General features: G+C 31.8%; 1 protein-coding gene across 3 annotated transcripts in view; it reads right to left on the bottom strand.

Annotated features, from left to right (window-relative positions):
• The window catches only part of LOC108917110 (acetylcholine receptor subunit alpha-like), a 238,116-nt gene that overhangs the window by 78,537 nt on the left and 139,070 nt on the right, over window positions 1-20,509 (bottom strand). For all 3 annotated transcript variants that reach the window (XM_018723554.1, XM_018723556.1, XM_018723557.1), the window contains exon 4: window positions 19,385-19,494. In XM_018723554.1, coding sequence (XP_018579070.1) covers window positions 19,385-19,494 — 110 coding nt within the window. The remainder of the gene's footprint in view (window positions 1-19,384; window positions 19,495-20,509) is intronic.

Below are 20,509 nucleotides of genomic sequence, written 5' to 3'. Positions count from 1 at the left end.
TCTGCAAACCATTAACATGAAAGGAAAAGTAAAAATACTGCCGCGCTCCAAAACGGGTCCATTATAAAAACGCCCTTTTAAATTTGCTCACCTGTCGGTTTCCTTAAGCGCTCCCCAACAGCATCCTGCACGATTAAATCACAACGAGTGGTCCCTTCCTGAATTTTAAAAGTTAATGGTAATGAGAAACGATCAACGGTGGTACTTTTGTGAAATAATTAACAGTATTAAGTAGGCAAGTATTAAGTACAACATTGAAAACATTAAAAACGACGCTTTCACAGCTGATGTTACGGAAACATACTCGTAGTGTCAGGTAACAAAGATATATTGGACAAAAATTTGTCGTTTACGTAAATAACCGCAGTTAAGTTTATGACATGAAAATTTGTTTTTTAAAGTTGTTTAAAATGATGCCTGCACAAATTCTTATCCATAATTCAATTTCAGGTAATATAATTTCGGAACTACCTATTGCAGTTATTAATTCCAATATTATAGATTTGCAGCTTACGTACTAGAAACTGGTAGAGGACACTATTTAATTTTTTTGCATATGGTCATTTACGAGGTTTGATGTAGTACCTCGCCTATCGAATTGATTCTTTTGTTGCGTATTAATAGCACTGTCAGTATAGACCAAGCAAATTAAATTTTTTCACGAAAAAAGTCCTATCCGCTAGATTAATGTAAAATTGTCTAAAGGAACATAATACAAAACATCTCTCGTCTCGTGAGTCAAATACTTTTAATAGCTAACTTTTCTATTTCAACAAATAAGTGAGAAAAACAGTTATTTCACTTTGCAGGGAAAACCATCAATTTTAGCGATAGTGACTCTCAGACAGCTTATAGGGAGTAAATTATCTATAAAATGAGACTACTTAAATTAAAATCGGTTAATAAACAAAAAAGTTATTGCAAAAAAACAAGAAAAGTGCCCATTTTTTCATTTGTTTATAACTATCGCATTTATTGTTAGAATTTTATAAAACCTATGACAAGTTGAGGGTTTTGTCATACTTTAAAAGTTTGCCAAAAGTGGGCGCTGTAGGTGCAATAGTTTTCGCACAATTCTATTTGTTTATAGCGGAGGCTCCAAGCTCTGTAGAGTAAAAAGTGTAAAGTGTACTTTGTAAAGTAAAAACTTAAAAAAAGAATAAAAAGCATTTGAATTTATTGCAAAATTCTCAAAATTAAAAAATATTAATAAAAATAATGCGGTCGATAAAATTACAATTTTAACTTCCTGAAATTTTAATATTTAGTTTTTTTATTATATTTATTACTAATTTTATAAACATAATCAAAATTAATTCAAAAAATATTAATCACAACCATTTTTAATAATAGGTTATAAATAATGCAATATAATATACAATTTAAAATTTAAATTTTTTTCTATTTTTATGAGAAATAATAATTTGAAAATAATTTATGAATTTTTACTTTAATTTTACATTTAAATCGTAATTAAGTAGCTAACAAAATATTGAAAAAACAAATTTACTTTGCCTTAATATGTAAAAGAAATAACTTTTTAAATGAACAATAGCTTCATTTATTTATTTAATAATAGTAAAATAATTCCGAAATTGAAATTTTAATTAATATTTCGTTTAACAATAATTTTTGTGACATTTTTGTAAATTAAAAAAAATTAATTATAAAAGACGCATTTTTTCTGGGGTTCAGGGCTATTCTACGAATTCGTAAATATGCCCATTGTTATTTTTTCGTCGAGCTACCCCAGTTTAAAAAAAATAAGTTTCTACGATGAATAGAAGCCGATATTGCAAAATTTACAGCGCGCACTTATTTGAACTTTGGATTTAATTTTTCTCGCCCGCGCGACCGCTTGGACGAGCTTCCCCCACCATCACGCCGCCGGCCGCCAGACAGTTTACTTAGCGAGTACCATCTCTTTAAAGGCCTCGTGAGTCGTAATTTTCCACATTTTTCAATGCAATTCATAGGAAATCGTAGTTTACGTCGTAAACTTTATTTTGCGAAAAATTCAAGTTTTAATATTTATAAACAATTGCGCTACGATTTTTTTAAAAAAATCTTGTCTTGGCTCCTGTTGCTCGTAGAGGGTACTTTTTTATTTTAAAACTACATTTTTTTGCCAGCTATTTTCGGTGAGATAGCATAAATAGCAACAATGTTATAAGCGAAAAACGCAGGTTTTTTTAATGCACAATTTGAGAATGTTAATGCCAAAAAAACGGTGATATTTTTTAATAGGCCGCTTAATTGCATCTTTAAGATTACAATGACACTTTCAGAATCATGTTTGATTGAAAATTAACGCCTGTACAAGGCTTAAAGTTCATAACTTTTAGAGCCTCCGTTATAAACAAATTAAATTGTGCGAAAACTATTGCACTTACAGCGCCCACTTTTGGCACACTTTTAAAGTATGACAAAATCCTCAACTTGTCATAGGTTTTATAAAATTTTAACAATAAATGCGATAGTTATAAACAAATTAAAAAATGGTCACTTTTCTTGTTTTTTTTACAATAACTTTTTTGTTTATTAACCGATTTTAATTTAACAAGTCTCATTTTGTAGATAATTTTACTCCCTACAAGCTGTCTGAGAGTCACTTTTCGCTAAAATTGATGGTTTTCCCTGCAAACTGTTGTGTGAAACAACTGTTTTCCTCACTTATTTGTTTAAATAGAAAAGTTAGCTAATAAAAGTTGTCTTGTATTATGTTCCTTTAGACAATTTTACAATAATCTAGCGGATAGGACTTTTTTCGAGTTTCCCTTTTATTTTCGCTAATTTTCCTGGTGTAAGTAACGTACTTGTCAATTTTTAGGCAGCTGCCAGGCTTAGTTTATGTTTAACAAGCGATAAGTACTTAACTGCAACGGTTAATATACTATACTATATAAAAAAATGTAGATTTGAGCTTTATGTTTACAATATCTATAACTAGAACACGCTGTATAACGTCTAATTAATTTCAACACTGTATATCCTAATTAATCAATTATTATTTACAGTTAGGTTCCTTATTGCAAAATGTTCCGAATTTCATCGTCTACAATCTCTCAATTTTTTAAAACGCGATTCTGTAATACCTTATATAGGTAATATTAGAAGTGCTTTTGATTAATGAGCAAAATTATTTTTTAATTGCTACACACTAAAGAGGAATGCAATAATATTTAAAAAAAAGTTACTTGACAATAATATACTTTCAGAAATTGAAATGTAAATTTACAACTATAATGAAAGGACCTGCAAGCATTGTGTAAAGTTACTTTCGAAATTCACAAAAATTTCACATTTAACAAAGTTCAAAAACTTTGGAAAGTTTACCAAATGATTACCCGGATAGGTGTAACTATATTGTAAAATTGCAACTGCATTTACAATTAAAAATGTTACAGCGACAATGTGAAACGACATGTAACTAGTAGAAATTTACATAATTACATTACATAATTTTCAGTAGGAGTTATATTTACAGGGTGATCCATTACAGTACGAAGCGGCTGTATATGGGAAACTAGACGTGCTACGTTTATGGAGTAAAAAATCTGTTAACAAATACGGCCAAAAGAAATTGATTTAAAATATTTTCAAGTTTGTAACTTCACCGCTAGGGGGCGCAACTGCTATAGTATTACGGAAAATTGTTTTTTCGAAATTTCGCTTAAATACTTAAATTGAAAATATACTTTTTAGATACACTGTTAAACCCTTCAAAAGTTTTGTTTGAACTTTTTTTTGTTACTACAACAGCAACGCTAGTATGAAGGACATCATCTTGAAATTTTTAATTTGCCATAACTTCTAAATGCCTTAACAGATTTCAATAAACGATGGCTCATATTAAAATACTATTAATAAAATTTATATTTATTATACGGGAATAAAAATATTATTTTCCTTCGCAACGAAAGGCGACACTAATCAGAAAAGTTTTGTAATTGTCTCCTAATAAAAAATTAAATGCAACGATATAGGTTTTTCTATGGCTTGATAGACCATTTATTAAGGAAAACAAATACCGAACCGAAGGTGTTTTTTCGTTTTCAAGTTATTGCTAAAATAGTGCAGTTGTGTTAGAGCATTGTGCTTTATTTAGTTCTCTAAATAACATTGACATAGTCCAAGCCAAAATTAAATTGTAAAACTATACCAAGCTTGTCCTTAAAAAGTACTATTTTTTGTATTTTTTTAATACTTGGGTACAATTTTTAATTTTTTTTATTAATTCCAAATATCTAAGTATTTATAAGGATTATTGTTTCCATAACGAGGCAGGCTATGCTATATAGACAACTAAAAAATTAGGTCGAACGAAATGTGACAGCTCTTGCTACGTGCATAATTAGTGTTTTTTTTGTGTTGGAAAAGTGGAAACGTATGATATAATGGCAGTATATTTTCAATGTTTGGAAAATGCGGTTATAGCTTCAAGAGAATACGCTTTGCGATACCCTCCTAGAAATCGATTAAGGCATTTAGAAGTTATGACAATTTAAAAATTTCAAGACGGCGTCCTTCATACTGGCGTTGCTATGGTAAAAAAAATTCAAACAAAACTTGTAAAGAGTTTAACACTGTATCTAAAAAGTGTATTTTCAAGTTATATATGCGAAATTTCGAAAAAACGACAATTTCCTGTAATACTACGTGTCCATTTGAGAGTAACTAGCGCGAGTGACTTTCTTTCTGTATTAAGGCTTTTTGTGCAGTGGAAAGAAAAAATTAGTGAGGTGCAGATAATCAATCATGAATGTACAAAAAATTCGAGCTATTATTGTTGCATATACAGTGTTAAAGAGAATGCAACAAAGAACAATAAAGAGAACATGTTGGATCAAACCATGGATTCAGAGAAGGTGTGAATTCTATTCTACAAAATAAGAGAACCTAAAATTGAAGATGCCCAACAATTCCGGAACTTTGTACGTATGAGTGCAGAATCTTCAATAATATTTTATTTTTTGTATCCCTATTTCTATACTAGGTACTTTATGTATTCCACAAAACTGGATTTTCTTCGCATACACTTATCAAACAATTAGCCTCGTCTTTCGACCACTCTTTACGAGTAGCTGCCATTTTAAATAATTCAAGGCGAGAACTATCACAATACGAAATGTGTTCGTATTTTAGAAGTAACTATCTGCTAGTATAAATAATATGTATACGCACTTGAGAATAAAATGTTGCGAGTAAGCTATCTGATAGTAAAATGAATACCCTCTAATAGAGTTAGTCGCGGACGGGTATCGACTTACGAGAACTACTCTCGAGAGGTTATCGTGTGAATAACACTCTCAAATGGACACGCACCTTTACGCCCCCTAGTGGTGAAGTTACAAGTTTAAAATATTTTAAATTAATTTATTTTGGCCGTATTTGTTAAAAGATTTTTTACCCCACAATCGTAGCACGTCTGGTTTCTTATACAGGGTGGTCGCGACATAATGGGCCAAAATTCATGGGTAGATTCCCCAAGTAAAAATATTGCGATTTAGCCGAACTTACCTTAGTCCAAAAGTTGATAGTTAAAGAGATACAGGGTGTTAAATGTAAAATATTATTTCAGTTTTTTTTAATTTATTCCTTAACAAATGCAAATATCCTCACAAAATTTTGGGATTGGAGTTCGTTAAGTAGAGGAATTGAAATCTGTTCACATTTTGGTTAAAGTTCATAGAGGGCGCTAGCTGCTGTAGATTAAATGTGTTAAAAACGACATAACTTTTTTGTGCTGTAAGGTATCTCATCTTTGGTTACAAATTCTTATTTTCCAACTTTTTTACACAAAAAAGGTATACTTTATTAACGTAGCTATCTCGCACCGTTTTCGAGATATTTGGCTTTGAAACTTCCAATGCTAATAGTTGAAATAATTAAAATAATTTAGAAATGTCAAAAACAAGGGTTTATTTAGAATTAAAAATTGTAATGAACAGTAAAATAGTAAACATTAGTAAAAAAATATGCCTTTCTGACAATTACCCTTTTTACTTGGGGAATCTACCCATGAATTTTGGCCCATTACGTCGCGACCACCCTGTATACAGCCGCTCCGTACCGTTAATGGATCACCCTGTATATAATTATAGTAATGTCGGTAAAATTACATCACTTGATAGTTATACTGCATTTTCCAAAAATATTATATTTACAGAAATCAAGCAAACATTTTCATTTAATTTCAGCAACTTTCATGGGGCTGCATTTCTTTCAGCGTACGAGTATGTTTATATCTTCTTTATGTTGGAACAATTACCAATATTGACTTCAAAGTTTATTTTAGCTCAATCATACAATTATGACGATATATGGTAAATGATCATATATTGGGATTAAATTTATGCGATCTCTGCGGGTGTAGTTCGTAATAATAACGAGAATCTACGATTAAGATCCCAGATCCCAGACAAGAGAGAAGAGAATTTTAATGAATTCGGATCGTTCACTACCCAAGTTTAAAGTGAATTCCACAAATAGTTGGTATTTTCTCAACCTACCTAGAGATCCTGCGCTACCTTTAAAAATGTAGTACTACGTGTCCTGCTGTTTGACTCTCTACGAAAGTGGACTTTATAGATGTTATTACGTTAATAACATGCAATGACTTGGGAAGAGTACAAATATAAATTATAATCACAATATTATGCAAAATAAAGTTCTCCAGATATTTCTCTACCCACGGTTACAATCACGGTTGCATTTTAATTAATTTTCACTTGAAATATGGCCCTAAATATAAACTAAAGCTTTTCATAAAGAGACTTTTGTATTAGAGTGCTTAATCAATTATTTTGATGAAAAACAATTCAGTCGACAATAAAAGAGTGTAATAAGTGTGTTACTACCAAAACAGACCTCACTTTATGACGCAGTAATATATCTAAAATATTTTGTGTAAAATAATAAAACTGATATTAAATGCTAAATATTAAATTTGTATAGAATAAACTTTCTGAGGCATGATGTATTTCTCTGTAAGTTGGTTGCTATTAAGGTATAAATTGTGAAGGAAAGATTTAATAGAAAAACTATGCAGACTGTCTTTGAGTTTCCGAGGGGAATAATAATTATGTACTTCATTAAGTGGTTTGTGCAAAAGATATTTAACTTCATTAAAGTTTGGCATGACGAAAGGCAATTTAAAATAAAAACTGCACCGGAATCCTTAAAATAATGAGGATAACTTTTAGACACTGTTTTATTAATCCCCTCAGGATTAACCACATAGCGACAGCGCCAATTAATATTAAATAAAAGCTTGACTAATTAGTAATTACATAGTGTTGGTTTTTGCTACATTGACTTTAATAAATAGAGATATACCTATTTAATTAATGGCATTACGATCATACTTTTTTTATTAAAACGTTTTATAAAATGCTCTTATTTTTAAGTAAATATGAAATTAAATAAACATACAGAATAACATACTATAAATAACAGAATATTTAAAAATAAGGTAATTAAAATCAATCAAAATAGTTATAAGATATATGTTCGGATAGATCCTAAATAGCTAAGGTGGTAGTATTTCAAATAAGTTTCCATTCTTGGAATATTTTGGCTCATCGTCTTTTTTTTGAGAATTTCCGGCTTCTTTGACACAAAACAGAAAAATTGTGAACAATTGAGGCGGTCCACCATTATATTGCTATTTTGTTTTCAGTTTAGGTAGAGACAATTAGACAATTGACAAATTAGACAATTACAGTAATTGCAAAAACTAAATAAATAATTCACGAAAATTTATGTAAAAGGTAGGTACCTAATTATACAAAACTAACATTCGCAAATTAATTTTAAAAAATTGTTAGTTAACAGTAATTAAAGAAAAAACCTGCTACATCATATTTTGAAAATGATTTTCATTTATGCCAAAACATGTATGTTCTTTCTGGACAATTTTTAAGTTCATTAAGATCATTATACAGGATGGCCAAATGAAAACGAAACAGAGCCATTTTCAGGAACTGCGTCAAGATTGTAGAAAAACGCTCAGACCCGTCGATTTTAGATTAAAGGGGGGTATTTTTGACTCCGCCACTTTCACCCCCAAGCAAGGGTAAGCATCACCCCAAGATATTTAAATGGCATTGGGGGTTGAGTAATATTTCTTTTTAATTCTCTGTACAACAGACTTTAAATTTTATAATTCGGCCCAATACTTATTAAGAATTTTGATCTTAAAGCTGAAACTTATGTACAAACAATTAGTAACGGTAAAAATGTCAGTCATTCGAGTTAAGTACGCCAATGGTATAAATTTAGTATTTCTTGCGTTACATTGGTTTTTGGCGGTTTGTTATCACTTTCGTAAAAAAACACAATTGTAAAAAAACAGAAATCGCGTAATCGACAGCAAGCCTTATTTTAATGTGTGGCTCCTCGAACTAATGTTTTAACTAAATCTCCTATTTCGCTAATGTGTGGGCTCTACAATAAAATTGCAAATAACTGTGATATTCATTATCATAATTTAAGTAGTATTTTGTAACTTCGTTGCTCGTTTAGCTTAGCATTTTAATTAGTCTTGCTGGTATTTAATTGAAACAGGCACTTCAGCTTGTTTTGTTTTATTATAGCCTCTTTTATATTTTTATTTATATTATAATAAGAATTTATTAGTTCAGGTAAATGGGTAGATCGCTTAATAGGTACGAACAGCTTCAGATTGATTTTGTAATTAGCTATAATAGACAATTCCATTTTGTTTGTACTTATTATACCTATAGTGAGTATTTGTTAAACATCATAGTTTTTTCCTGTTGGAATAATAGTAATAATAAATAAATAATAATAATAATAATAATAATTTGGTGTATATTACTCTGAAACATTCTGTATTAGAAAGTAATTAGATGCCATAAGAATCGCTACGCCAGTTGAGCTATGAATAGTTCCTTTTTAAGAACATTCAAGGGTAACTATTATCTAAAAACAGAATTCAAAGCTTACGAAACAGCTTTCGGAGGAAACTCAAAAAAGTAAAAGCTAGGTAGAGACGTGAGAGTGCAGAGATGATCCACAATCACGTGCTCATTTTTACATCATTAGCACAGCCTGAGTCAGGGTTAAATCAATGACTTTGACCTAGATTTTTATTTTATGTTCAACAAAAGAACCTTACGCTTATAAGTACACATAAAATATGTCACTAATATCGAACATATTCTATGAAACAATAGGATCGTTTCCATAAGTTATATTCAATAATTACTTTATTTCATAGAAACTCGAATTAATATGTCTTTATTGTGTTTATATCTCTGGCATGCTTAAAGTTAGGAACTTTCGTTATATTTACAATGGTAAATCTATTATGTCTGTTACGTTGATAAATTAGCAGTGCCAACAACAGCCAATACTAACAGTTAATCGCTTAAGTATAAACCAACAATACATTGGAGTAAATCGCAACGAAAGGTCCAACGCAAATATTTCATTCTCAAACTTGTTTGTACACTTTCGTGCTCCGTAACTGCCGATTTCCCTCCGTTCCCCAGGTGACATTTGTGTTCCCTTATATCCCTCACGTTTCACTATCTGTCCAATATACAGGGTCTTTCGAAATGATGTGCAAATATTTGAAGGGAGCATCTCTTAGCTATTTTAAGGGAGTATTTCTTATGAAATTTTTCGATCTGGGTATCCCCTCCTCAGAGATTCGCATTTAAAAAATGGCCTAAAGAAGCCGTTTCGTTGAAACTTGAATATCTTTTACCAGTAGAATGACATTTTTTTGGTAACATTCTTGTTGACGCCTTGTGTGCAGGGATTTAAGTGAGTAAACCCTGCTGTATATTTTTACAATTACCTAATTATTATTGTTGCGACTTAGCAGAATTTATTTATTCCTGTACGTAATATCAACGAAAATTATACGAGTACAATTGACTTATAGTGAGTGTCAGAGAAGCGCAACTTCAATTATTAAATTATGCAGAGTAGAAGTAATTTAGACTAATAAAAACTAATTTAATAATCACATACTAGAGTAGAAATAGTTGTTAAATTACCTAGCTTAGGTCATATACAAAAATATAATAGGGGTTGCTCGTTTCAGTCCCTTCTGTGCATTGGAGGAATAACTTTTAGTATTCAAATATTTGTTAACTGTTAAAAATACGTGAGCAGCACCTCCTCCAAATATTTACACATCATTACGGAACATGTACACGGAATGCTGTATACACCAACATTGAAGTACCTACCATTTTAAGACCACTTCAATTATTCCTGTACATAATTAAAAATAATCTGAGGAGTATTAGCTAACTACCGCTCGATATCAATTTTAGGTGTAAAAAAATGAGAAAATTGTGTAAAAACAACAATTCTTTAACAAAGTTCAATATTCTGACGGAATATCACCACAGTTTTATTGACTTGGTAGTGACATAAGAAAAAATTTTTTTTGACATTACACGAGCATTTTTATTTAAAGTAATTTTTTAATTTAGGTTTTGGAGTTTTGGAATTTCTGTTAATCTTTTTAATAGACAAATCAATGTTAGTAAAAATTAAAACATCGGATTGTCCTAAAACAGATACTAAGAGTACCTCAGGGGCCTGTTCTTAGGCCACTAATATCCTTGTTATTTATCAATGATTTGTCTTAATACAATCAAATAAAAATGTAACGTACAGTAATATAAAAACTGACATGTTAACAATTTCACATGTCTTTGTTGGTCTCAGAACATACCTTCGGACAGTTGATTTCATTTATAAAGGTCATACTTAAATGTTATGTAGACTGGTGTATTGACTGATATTTAATATGGGAAAAATAAATTACATATACTTCCAGATATGATCAGATCCGGACCGCGGAAGGTAAAATACTGGACCGCCAAAAATTTTTTGAAAGTATAAATTACTCAAATAAATTATTCAAAAAATGTTTTTAACGTTTGAATGCCAACATTATCACTTTTTCTAGTATTTTACAATTGTGTGTGTTTTGAGTTCTTAATGGTTAGTAAGCAGATTAAATTTGAGTCCAAATTAAAATAAAAAATTTGTAAGAAATATGATTTTTTTTCCGGACCTCGTTAAAAATTTTCAAAAGTATCCCACCTAAAATTACTTGCCGACCCCTGCTTTAGAGAATCAAAAAATTTTTATTGAGGAAACTTTAACCTGTTTGGGTTCCAGTAAAGGGATCATTGTTTACTCTTTCCTGCATATTTATTATATACAAGACAACATTTAAAAAATCTAACCAAATCTAGTTCCTAATCAAATATAGTCACATGTTATGAACTCCAAAACATAAAACCGCCAAATTTGAGAACTCCTCAGTGTATATGTGAATAAAGCTTTAAAATAACCTTCCACGGCACGAAAAATAATGAATGAAATTGCTTTTAAGTAAAAATTTTAAAATACAGCTAGAAAAAAACATACTGGAAATGATTACTTATTAATATTAAATATTACTGCCGTCCATAATCATTTTTTGATAAGCTGTTACTAAGGCTAAAAAGTTCTTAAAATGTAAAATATTTTTTATGAAAATTAACTGTTGGCACAAAACAGATCTCAAACAATATTTAATCACATTCCTTTCAACAAAAGTGACGTAAGTAATTAAAAGTGACGTACGCTGGAACTCGTCGTTATTTACCATTCATTAAATATGCCTAAAATAAAAATTGGGAGCATCTCCTCTGTATTTAAGTTAATTTGCCATAATGAAATAAATCCTTGTTTGACTTTTAACATTTTTGGTAAATACCGAAGAAGGTCTTTCCAGGCGTAATTGACGAAATGATACCTTGTTTTTGGCTACAGCAAATGGAAAAAAAAACGGACCAATTATTTCATCTGTTAGTCGAAGCGGTAACAAAAACATATTAAGGGCCAAACTGTAGTAATTTAGATCTTCATTAACTGCAAAATTACAAGGTAAACAGACACGAAAATAAATTGAGGATTAGTAGACCTGGCGCAAAGCTACACAAATATTTAAGGACGACCATACTATAATTAAAATTAAATGCTTGTAATCAGGTTATTATAAAATCATAATTGATATTTATAATTAACGCAATATGAAACAATTGAAATTGAAAAGCTGCGCTAATTTCATTGTCAATTTTACCATAGGATATATATGTAAATCTACTGACATTTTCAATTTAGCAAGTAAAATGTTTTACTAAATACGAGGTCTGTTCAGAAAATAACTTTTTTTTTAACTTTATTATTAATTTTATATATTATTGATTCTCCTTCAAAGTACTCCCGTCCTTATTCACACACTTTTTCTAGCGGTGTTTCCTTTTCGCGAAGCACTCATTAATAGCTTCATTTGAAATGGGTTTTAAAGTTTGTGACGAATTTGCTTTGAAGTCTGAAAACGGTGTCGTTTCGGCACTGATTTTAATTTCGGAAATAAGAAAAAATCGCAAAGAGCCAGGTCCGGCGAGTAAAGAGGGTGCGGGAAATAATCTAATCTGGAATCTGGAATTGTGGGGAGGGTAGCTTAGAAGCTGCAGCACTTAGGCTCCATTGGATCTCTTGTACTTCCTCCCATTAGGAAATCAATCTATTTGACCTGTTAACCAACCTATTAAAGAGAAAAAGGTAGTGACGTTGCTCAGGGAGATCTCTCTAAATATAGGCCACAGAAGACCAACATCTCGTCTTCCAGTTCACTACCTCTACAGAGCGGTGATTCACACTTTCTAATGTAGTGAAGTGTCCAGTTTGAATACCTGTCACCAGGCGAAGATTTGACCTAAACATAGCTAGTTATTTTTTGGCTGTATCCTTGCTGGGGTATTCTAAGAACTCCTCAGCAAATCACTTATTTGTTTCATCCCACCGTTTCATAAATTCTTTGTTGGTGTTTTCCTTAGTAATAATTGCTAATAGCGGAAGCACACTGGAGGACCGGGTCCAACAATATTGAGACCCAATGCAATCCTGGCTAGCTTGTCAGCTTCTTATTACCATTGCACCGCTGGTGTCCCTTGACCCAGTATACATATATGCTGTTAGAAACTGAGGTCACAATCAGCACCTGGTGGCAGTCCCATATTGACCTAGTCATTATTTTATGGTTACGTAAGATTAGTAATGTTTGTCTACTATGTAGATTATGATGGGCAATTTCTTTGGCGGCTATGGTTATACCTGCTAATTTCATTTCTACTACAGTAACATGTACATCCATTGCCCGCCTATATCGGATATGCAATGATCTAGAATAAATTCCTCATGCTGCAACTTCCTTCCTTTTTGATCTGTCTGTTAATTACATCCTCGCTGGCGGTCACCTCCTGTCTTCTGATGAGTATGGTGTAGGGTCTGTCGAACGCAAACCGAGGAGAAATACTGTCAGTGTCTGCCTGCAGAAGGGGCATCTTCGTGACGACCCCATTCCATAGACGACTCCTAACTTTACATCCTACATCCGGTTTGAAACCAACGTTCTTGATGTGAAGCATAGTTATCAAAGCCACTTCTCTTAGATAGATATTCAGAGGTGACAGACAAAGCATTACCTCCACTGCTATGATGAGTGTTGTTGGCATAGCTCCAGTTATGCTCACACAGGCAATCCTTTGTACCTGTTTGAGCTTTTGTTTACTTCACGTCTGCTGGACTTTTGGCCACCAGACCACAGTAACGTAGGCTAACATTGGTCTCACAATGGCCTTGTATAAACGTTCATTTCCCAGGTTTATCGACGGTCCTGCGGCACTGCTCATAGGATATGTACGCCTTTTTTAGTCTCCTTTCAAAGTGATTCCATGTCAGCTTTGTATCGAGTATGACTCCTATGTATTTCACGTCCAACGATCCAGTTTTCTCTTCCTCGTGAAGAGAACCATTTCCGTCATTTTGGGGTTGACAGACACAGCATGGTCCTCACATCATATTTCAATAGTTCTTAGGGCTGTTTGCAGTAATCTGATTTTTGGCATAAAACTGACGAACTAAAAAAACTGAGTGTGTAGGTGCATTGTCATGGTGCAAGAACCATGAGTTGTGTCGGAACAACTCTGGTCACTTTTTCGTATTTTGTTGCAAAACGTCTTGATAGTGCACATGGTTGACTGTTTCACCTTGAAGCAAGAATTCAAAGTGCACAATTCTATTAAAGTCGACAAAAATAGTGAGCTTTGCCATTGAATAGAGACTGACTGTACTTTATTGGGGCGTGTAGATTCTTTGCCAACCCATTGTGATGATCGAACTTTTGTAAAAATGTCGTTGCCGTAAACTCAGGTTTCGTCTCCCGTTATGATCTTTTGAATGAATGTTTCATCGTCATTTGTTTGTTCAAGGAGTTGCCGACAAACGTCCACACGATTTTCTTTCTGTTGTTCGGTCATCAGACGAGGAACAAATTTTGCTGCGACTCGATGCATGTTCAATTTTTCAGTCAAAATTTCATGGCATGGCCCAATTGAGATGCTAATCTCTTCTGCAATTTTCCTGACAGTCAATGGAAACCATTAACAGTGCGTTCAACTCAGAGCATCTCCATCGTAAGCTTTTTCCAAAAGCTGAAACGTTTCCGTGTTTTTTCCCAGTTTCACGCAAAATTTTACGGTGACTCGTTGTTCCATATAATCGCAAATTTCAAGATTCGTCACCAACACTTAAATACTTTGCACTCAAATAACAATCCAGGAAAATGGGGTTACAGAGGATTATGCACAACGCAATGCTGCCAACCGCATATCATTAAATATTAGCTCCATTAGCGCGTAATTCAAAAGTTCCGTTATTTTCTGAACATATCTCGTATACAGTATTAAAATAATTACAGTGAACTGCTACATTTTTAACAATTAAAAAAGATACTCACGGAATAATTATAAAGAAATAAGTTGAGTACAGGTTTCATGAATCTAGAACTCAGTTTCCAAAAGATAAAATAGTATATTATATTGGAAAACTCATCGTGCTGTTGTCAGAATATAAACACCTAGACCAAAATGAAACTACTAACTAACTACGTAACATAATCCTTAATTATTACTATAATAAAATATCGGTAATACAAATCCGACAAGTCCTCAAATCTCAGACCTCCTTCACTCATGATAATTTATTTTATAGCTTTAGTGGTTATTTATTATTTTAATCAAAAGTATGCACTCAAAGAACGCAAAAAGTAAGTTCTAAAGTAAGTCTAAATTTTGTTAATATGAAAATTATTATATATAAATTATTATTCAGTTATTATACATAACTGAAATAATATCGGTAAGTACATTTATTGACATGGATACTAGTCATGCAAAAGCGTTATAAAGTAAAATATTCATAGTCATTAAGGTTAGTAGATACATATACCTATCAACTGCTGGAGATCCTGATAATGCTGATTACCTCGAATATTAGGTAGTATACCGCTGAGAGTAAAGGTGATCAAATATTGCAATTTTCTGAATAGTATTTAGGACAAAATTTCCCAATGTTATTTGAAGATGTAAATACTATTAAGTAAAATAGACGTAGTTTATACTTCCCAGTTTTTTAAATAGGATTAATGTGTAAGGATTTTAGGTAAAGTTACACAATAGTTGATCATGTGGGTGACATATAGGTAACAAATTAAGTCAACTGTGTACTTTTGCACTTTGTAAATCACTCAATAGGTAACATATAACTTAATTGGTTGCATCAAATTTAAATAAAACGCTTAGTAGTACCCAATGCATTTTAAAATATAATACTTCAATAATATACGTGATAGTACATTGTAAGAAATAAATTTAATTAAATGTATGAAATAGTATACTTAAACTTCTTGAAATTAATGCACATTTACATTTATTTTCAGAACCATTTATCTACTCCTTTTTCTACCATTGCAGTTTCATTATACTCAATATATTTTATTATTTATTTATTTATTTACTTGGAAATAACGGCTAAGGCTGGTGAGTGCCCAATTGCATAGGTACAATACAAATTGAAAATAGTTGAAACAAACAAAGAACAAACATAATATCAAATACACATAAGTGGACGAAATTATTAGATTTACATTAAGAATACATTTTTCTACATTAGCACAGAAAATGTCAATAAAATTTTGATAACGCTTAATTCATACTCATAACATGTATCGTTGCAAATTGAAGAATATTTGTCCTTGGTGTGCTGAAATAAAATAAAAATTTGTGACTAGTTCTAAAACTCAAAGTATTATAATTTAAATAATACAATACTGATCAATCAATTAACTGCTTAATAACTTGGATCAAAGTATTCTCTTAGGTGGATAAATGTCAGATTTGTGATTCATATTTAAGAAATTGCTTTTGAATAATTTTTATGAATGTCATAGCCTGGATTTCAGACAACATAGTAGATTCCAGTTTATAGCGCACAAGAGAGTAATAAAGGAGTTTAATAGTGTTCACCGAGAACTGTTTAGAATTATGAATAATAAATTCAAGAGATTTGTAGGCACACGTAGTACCTAATATCTTTAATGTTTAAAGAAAATGAGTTGCATGCAAAAATATTTATTGAGTGGTAAGTTGTTAGATCAGATTGTAGTATCTACCAAACAGTCGTCCAGATTTACGATAAACCTGAACAATTCTGAAGTAACCTCAAATAAATTTTTCTATTACTATAATATTAAAATCTTCGACTATTTAGATATGGGCCTGTAAACTCGATAAATGTTGAACGGTCAATTTCGTTTTTAAAATGGGTATTAACCTACCGATTGCCAGAGATGATTAACTCTTCCTTATGAGTAAGAAATTATTATTTTATTAACTTTTATTGATACTTATTATTACGTACTATACTTACAGCCCATACGATATTTCTTGAGATAGAATTCCAAGACTCCTGCGTCACTTTTCTTGAAATTAACCGCGTTCGACACCCGAGGTAGAAAGACATTGGCGGCGTAGCGTTCATTGTAGTAACTTGCAAAGCATACTGTTTTTAACAATTACAAAGGCGTACTAATTCGTAAGAGTATATCGTGTTTATATTATAATATTCTGAAAATAATGCGAAAAATTTTAAGGCACACTCCTGCTACGATAAATTGTTAAAGTAGTTTCGATAACAGAACTTTATTGGCTTATTTTTTTCTTGGAATTCTATTTCAACAAATAATGTTCGTACTTCATATGTATATTTTATGGTAAGTTACATGTGAAGCATTTAGTTTAGAAAAATAGACACTGCCCCTTTTTGTTTTATACTATTATGCAAATACTTACATATATATTTTTATAATGTAAACATAAAAGAGACCTCGACCTTCAGCTAACCCTGTACAACATTGCAGCGGCCCAACATTTCCGATCTATAATAATAACATACAACAAATATTAATACCTTTAAGCGATCTAATTATTTGTATTATATTTTATATGTATTAGAGATTTTTAAAAAAATTAAATTAAAAATGCCACATTGAATAAAGTGTTATTAAGTTACAAAATAGAAGTACAAATGCGAATATTTTAGAAGATTTTCGATAAAATTTGTACACTTTCCAAAGTAATTTCAGCCGCAGCAATTTACAAGGACCACATTACTTCTACTAAAATGTATATTTATTATAAATATACATTTTAGTATAATAGACATATAAACAATACTTTTTATGTGTCCCCAAAAGAAAAAATCCATGGGCGTTAGATCGGGAGAACGTGCAGGCCAAGAGATAGGTGCCTCATTGCCGCGACCTATCCAACGATTCGGGTAATTTAAATTATGGCACCGCCTAACTACTACAGCAGGAGCCCCGTCATGCATGTACCACATGGCCTGACGGACATTTAATGGTACTTCCTCCAGAAGTGGTGGTAGATGCTCATTTAAGAACTGCAAATATTCAACAGCACCAAGTCGATGAGGTAAAACAAAAGGGCCGACAAGCACATTTCCTACAATTCCTGCCCAAATGTTTAAACTAAAATTATGTTGAAATGTTGTCATAGATACTTCGTGAGGATTTTCAGGAGCCCAGGAATGAAGATTGTGCATATTGGTTAAACCATGTCTTTGAAAAGTTGCTTCATCTGTGAAAAGTATCTTTGAGGCAAAATTCAAATTATTTCTTAGAATATTAAGATACGATTCGCAAAAAACAACTCGCTTATGCATGTCTGGTTCAAGTAGAGCTTGAACTGGCCGGTGGTGAAAAGGATATAATAAATTATCATGGACAATATTCCAAACAACACTATGGGACACATTTAAGTGCATTGCTGTTTTTCTCGTACTAGTCTGACGATTTTCGTCAAACTCTTCAAGTACTGCATCCTCAAGATAAATAGTACGAACAGTAGGTCTTCGGCCGGTACCCTCAATATGCGGCTGTATTTTTCCAGTTTCCCGAAGTCTTCGTTCTACCGCCGAAAAAGTTTGTCTGTGGGGAACTTGACGATTTGGATATCTCTCATTATACGCTCTTGTTGCCGCAGCACAGTTTTTGCGACATTCAAAATACACTTGTAGCATGTCCACATATTCATCATTAGTAAAATTTGGCATAATTCTTGTTAATTTACACCCAAAAAGTATTTAGCTGATAACAGTGACAACTTACAGAAGAGTTAATTGTGACAACTGGCATGACAGCAGCACACTTAGTTTTTCTTTGATTGATTGCAATCATATACGGTGTGAGGTGAATGGTAATACATTTTATTTTTTTATTAATAAACGAAAAGTTTTAAAGGAAAATTGCTAGAGAGGTAAAAGTTTCTAAAAGAACCAGTTTATCTAATGCGTATTTTTGGATATCGAGCTTTTACGAAATGTAAAAGTTATGGCAAAAAATGGCTTGAGTGGTGGTTATTTCAACCCCTTTCGAGGGGTTAAAATTTTCGAAAAATAGTTGAAAACTCGCATCTGTATTAGTAAACAACCCGTAAAAAATTTGTTATTTGTACCTCGTTCGGTTTTCAAATTACAGCAAATTTTCGTAATTTTTTTGGAATCTTTGATGGCCCATATCTCTTCAGGGGTGAACATTTTACTAAAGCAATTTTTTGCAGATCGTGTTCTTTTGAAATGTAAATTCACTGGTATCATTTATGCTACTCCATTCAAAAACACCCTGTATAAATAAATTAATCCAAAGAAACTCTAATACTGAACCATGGGGAATACCTGACGTTGTAAGCACTTCAACAGACGTGGACCCACTGTATTAAACACATAATGTCCTTATTATTTTCAATATACACTGTACCTTCTTTATAAAAAACTCACTGCTTGTATTTACATATTATTCAGAATCACTTTAAAGCAAACGTCACAGGAAAACCGTAAAAGGATATCATAACACTCATATTTTGGAGGTGTCGTATAAAAATAAATTACTTATGGCGTATACTACGCAGAAAAATTTACTTACTTGTTATAAAGGACGATGTCGGGCCTCCAAATGTGATCGGATGGGACGTGCAGCATCTCGACACCCCCGTACTCCTTGGGGTCCCATTTGAGCTTGTAGTCGTACCAGGACTGAAAAGAAATTCTCATTTTAATGTTAATAAAAATGAATAAAACAACGATATCTTTAATATAAATTGGAAATTCGAGAGACTCGATTTTGATAAATAATGGAGAACGTTTCCAAAATTCTTTGTCTTACGTACGAGAAGTTACATTTGAAAGTTTTGATATTTTTGGTACGTATATTTTTCGATATGCAGTTTGTTTAAGTTTAAGACACCAGACAAAGTTACATAGTGAGTTCCCTTAAAACTTTTATAATTTCGATTACCACAGAATTTGACATAAATTTGCATTTTTTGCCGCAAATTAGGAAAACATGAATGCTATGATAACTTTATATGTACATATAAAGTTAACAGGCCACCCCATCTACAGTAAATTTTTTTAAATTTCTTATACTGAACTTGACTGAATTTTGTCGTAAACGAATGGCAAACATCATTTCTTTGTCTTGCTTATATTTTTTTAAAGTCAGATGTGGCTCGCTACCGCTGTAGAGGGTATAACTTAAGTATTTAATAATAATAATAATAATAATAATAATAATAATAATAGTAATATTTATTATCTTAAATTTAAGTACAATCGCATAACATTTATTTGTGTTATTGTGTTATATACCTATTAATTATTAGCTTCAGTAATTAAAAAGAATCGATTTAATGTATAAATATGTGTGTAAAATAAACCTAAAAACAAGAGCATATAAATTAACGAGATATTGGTACAAAGGTTATAATAAACTACTATTTCCAACAACTTTTTTAAGAATCAAATCGTCACCTTTTCACAATGTAAATACCAAACACACACCTAAGTTGAACATCCTAATTGGCAACAGTGTATCGTCGTGGTCACAGCCTCAGCGGTGCGGTGTTTAAAATTTCTCCTAACTTGAAAAGCTTATAAAATTGTTTCGATTTTAATTTTCATGTTGTTATTTGAAATAAATATTAGTTGAAAAAAAGTCATAACTGTATCGGGGATCGAACCCGGGACCACCGCGTGACGGTACAACGCG

Source organism: Anoplophora glabripennis, unplaced genomic scaffold (genome assembly GCF_000390285.2).
Source record: "Anoplophora glabripennis isolate ALB-LARVAE unplaced genomic scaffold, Agla_2.0 scaffold45, whole genome shotgun sequence".
Lineage (NCBI taxonomy): Eukaryota > Metazoa > Arthropoda > Insecta > Coleoptera > Cerambycidae > Anoplophora > Anoplophora glabripennis.
The sequence above is the reverse complement of the archived record's forward strand: the minus strand, read 5'-3'. Positions and strand labels throughout refer to the sequence as shown.